General features: G+C 55.5%; 1 protein-coding gene across 1 annotated transcript; it reads left to right on the forward strand.

Moving 5' to 3' along the window:
* Positions 1-28: 28 nt before the first annotated feature.
* LOC114615878 (glutathione S-transferase P 1) lies at positions 29-2018 on the forward strand. The gene is made up of 6 exons (XM_028761480.1): positions 29-76; positions 286-392; positions 487-574; positions 905-1008; positions 1511-1618; positions 1765-2018. The coding sequence occupies exons 2-6, from the start codon at positions 300-302 to the stop codon at positions 1951-1953; spliced, it is 582 nt and encodes a 193-aa protein (XP_028617313.1). The 5' UTR covers positions 29-76; positions 286-299; the 3' UTR covers positions 1954-2018.
* The last annotated feature ends 310 nt before the right edge of the window (positions 2019-2328 follow it).

A 2328-nucleotide genomic window follows, 5' to 3' on the forward strand; every position in this document is an offset into this window, starting at 1 on the left:
CCCCTTCTTCCTCCTAACATTCTTCTCCTGTCCACCCCAGTGCCGCCGTACACCATTGTCTACTTCCCAGTTCGAGGTAGGAGCTAGCAGCTGCAGGAAGGGGAGGTCTGGGGTAGGGGCTGCAGCCCACCGTTCCCATCCGTCCTGGGGAATCTCCAGTTCATCTTTGACCCACTTCTGGTTACAAGATTCTGCTTTTCTCACCATGCCCTGTCCCCTGACACGAGGTGGCTTTGAGGCTGGGCCTATACACTGTCCCCACATCCTTACCCTGACTCCATACAGGGCGTTGTGAGGCCATGCGCATGCTGCTGGCTGACCAGGGCCAGAACTGGAAGGAGGAGGTGGTTACCATAGATACCTGGATGCAAGGCTTGCTCAAGCCCACTTGTGTGAGTGACACACATGGTGGAGGGGGCAGGGGTGGGCCTCAGGAGGCTGTAACCGGGAGACAGCAGCCTCAGCAAGCTTTGTTCCTCCCTCCAGCTGTATGGGCAGCTCCCCAAGTTTGAGGATGGAGACCTCACCCTTTACCAATCTAATGCCATCTTGAGGCACCTGGGCCGCTCTTTTGGTAAGTCCTGAACCCAGGTGGTCCAGCTGGTGGGCAGGGTGGTGATGGGGGTATCAGTCATTGTTTCAGGAGGTGTCTGCCCTTGTGGCCACTCCCCTTTAGTTCAGTGTGGACAGAGCAAAACAGGGACACACAGAGATTATCCTTGTTCAGGCTGCAGCTGTGGTCCGCCTGCCATGGTTTCCTGTTGCCTCTCATGAGCTCTGGACTCACATGACTGCCCATATCCCCTTCCCCCAAGACTGGGACCTGTGACAGGCACGTGCCTGGGGACAGGGGTTTGAGGTGAGGAAATCAGGGCTCAGTCATGCTGTCTCTCCCAACCTGCAGGGCTTTATGGGAAAGACCAGAAGGAGGCTGCCCAGGTGGATATGGTGAATGATGGGGTGGAGGACCTTCGCTGCAAATATGTTACCCTCATCTATACCAACTATGTGAGCCTCTATCCCCCTGGGGGGGGGGGTTAGGGAGGGGTCTTGATGAGCAAAGGAGCTTTGTGCACTTCTGCCTCCCTAGTTTCCTTTCCTGTGTCAGAGCCCAAGTCAGGCTGGGGCAGGCTGGGGCAGTGTAAAGAGCACCAATAGACAGCTTCAGGAGGGGAGGGGCTGCCAGGTGTAGAAGAGCATGTGTGCCCACGTGTGTGTCGGTGTGTGCATAGGGGCGCAGAACATGAGGAGACAGAGCTGGGGCAGCAGGCCAGAGCTTAAAGCCCTTGGACATCCTGGTTTGGACTCTGTGGGCCTATTGAAGAATCTCTCTTCATGGCTGGCTTTAAATGTGAAGCTCTGAATGTCCTCAGTGCAGCCAGCTCTGAGAGCTTTACAGTAATAAAGACCAGAGAACTAGGCTGAGGGTGGTACCACACACCTGCTGAGGCACTGTGACCTGAAGCTGTCCTGATGGAGGATGGCACATCTTTGTGTGTCTCCATGGCAGGAGAACGGTAAGGATGACTATGTGAAGGCCCTGCCTGGGCATCTGAAGCCTTTTGAGACCCTGCTGTCCCAGAACAAGGGAGGCAAAGCTTTCATCGTGGGTGACCAGGTGAGCATCTCTTGCATTTCCTTTTCCTTATGGATAATGACATTTGTAAAATGGAGCAGGACTCAGGGGTGTGGGTGTCCTCAGCTCTCTGCCCCCAGTCCCAGCCTTCTCCCAGCTCTTGATGCCCACACCTCCTGCCCCTGCAGATCTCCTTTGCCGATTACAACTTGCTGGACCTGCTGCTGATCCACCGCATCCTGGCCCCTGGCTGCCTGGACAACTTCCCCCTGCTCTCTGCCTATGTGGACCGCCTCAGTGCCCGGCCCAAGGTCAAGGCCTTTCTGTCCTCCCCGGACCATGTGAACCGCCCCATCAATGGCAATGGCAAGCAGTAGTGCACTAAAGAGACAAGAGCTTCTTGCCTCCTTTATCCCAGGACTAATAAAGTTTGTAAGACAGATCAGTGCCTCTGGTGCTGTTTCTTGGTGAAAGGGGGCCCTGGGACCCTCAGGTTGGAAAAGGGCAGAGGACCAGGAAGCTTGCCCACAATGGTGGGACCAGGACATCTTCCTGCTCAATAGTTGTTGACCTTTTGAAATAGGAAGGGGGAGAAGACTAGGAAGAGAAATGAACCAGCATCTAATGAAGAGGGTCCTGGGTTAGTTTACCAGTAAGTGCCAGGAACACTCGACACCTGGCTGCAGGCCGGAGCTCGTTTGCAGGCTTGGGATAGGCTGAGGCACTGTGACCTGAGGCTGTCCTGGTGGAGG

This window comes from Grammomys surdaster, unplaced genomic scaffold (genome assembly GCF_004785775.1).
Source record: "Grammomys surdaster isolate TR1022 unplaced genomic scaffold, NIH_TR_1.0 178934, whole genome shotgun sequence".
Classification (NCBI taxonomy): domain Eukaryota; kingdom Metazoa; phylum Chordata; class Mammalia; order Rodentia; family Muridae; genus Grammomys; species Grammomys surdaster.

Coding starts and splice junctions, on each gene's coding strand:
- LOC114615878 (XM_028761480.1), top strand. CDS start 300: ATGCGCATGCTGCTGGCTGACCAGGGCCAGAACTGGAAGGAGGAGGTG. Junction 575..904: donor GCACCTGGGCCGCTCTTTTG/GTAAGTCCTGAA, acceptor CCCAACCTGCAG/GGCTTTATGGGAAAGACCAG. Junction 1,619..1,764: donor CTTTCATCGTGGGTGACCAG/GTGAGCATCTCT, acceptor CTGCCCCTGCAG/ATCTCCTTTGCCGATTACAA.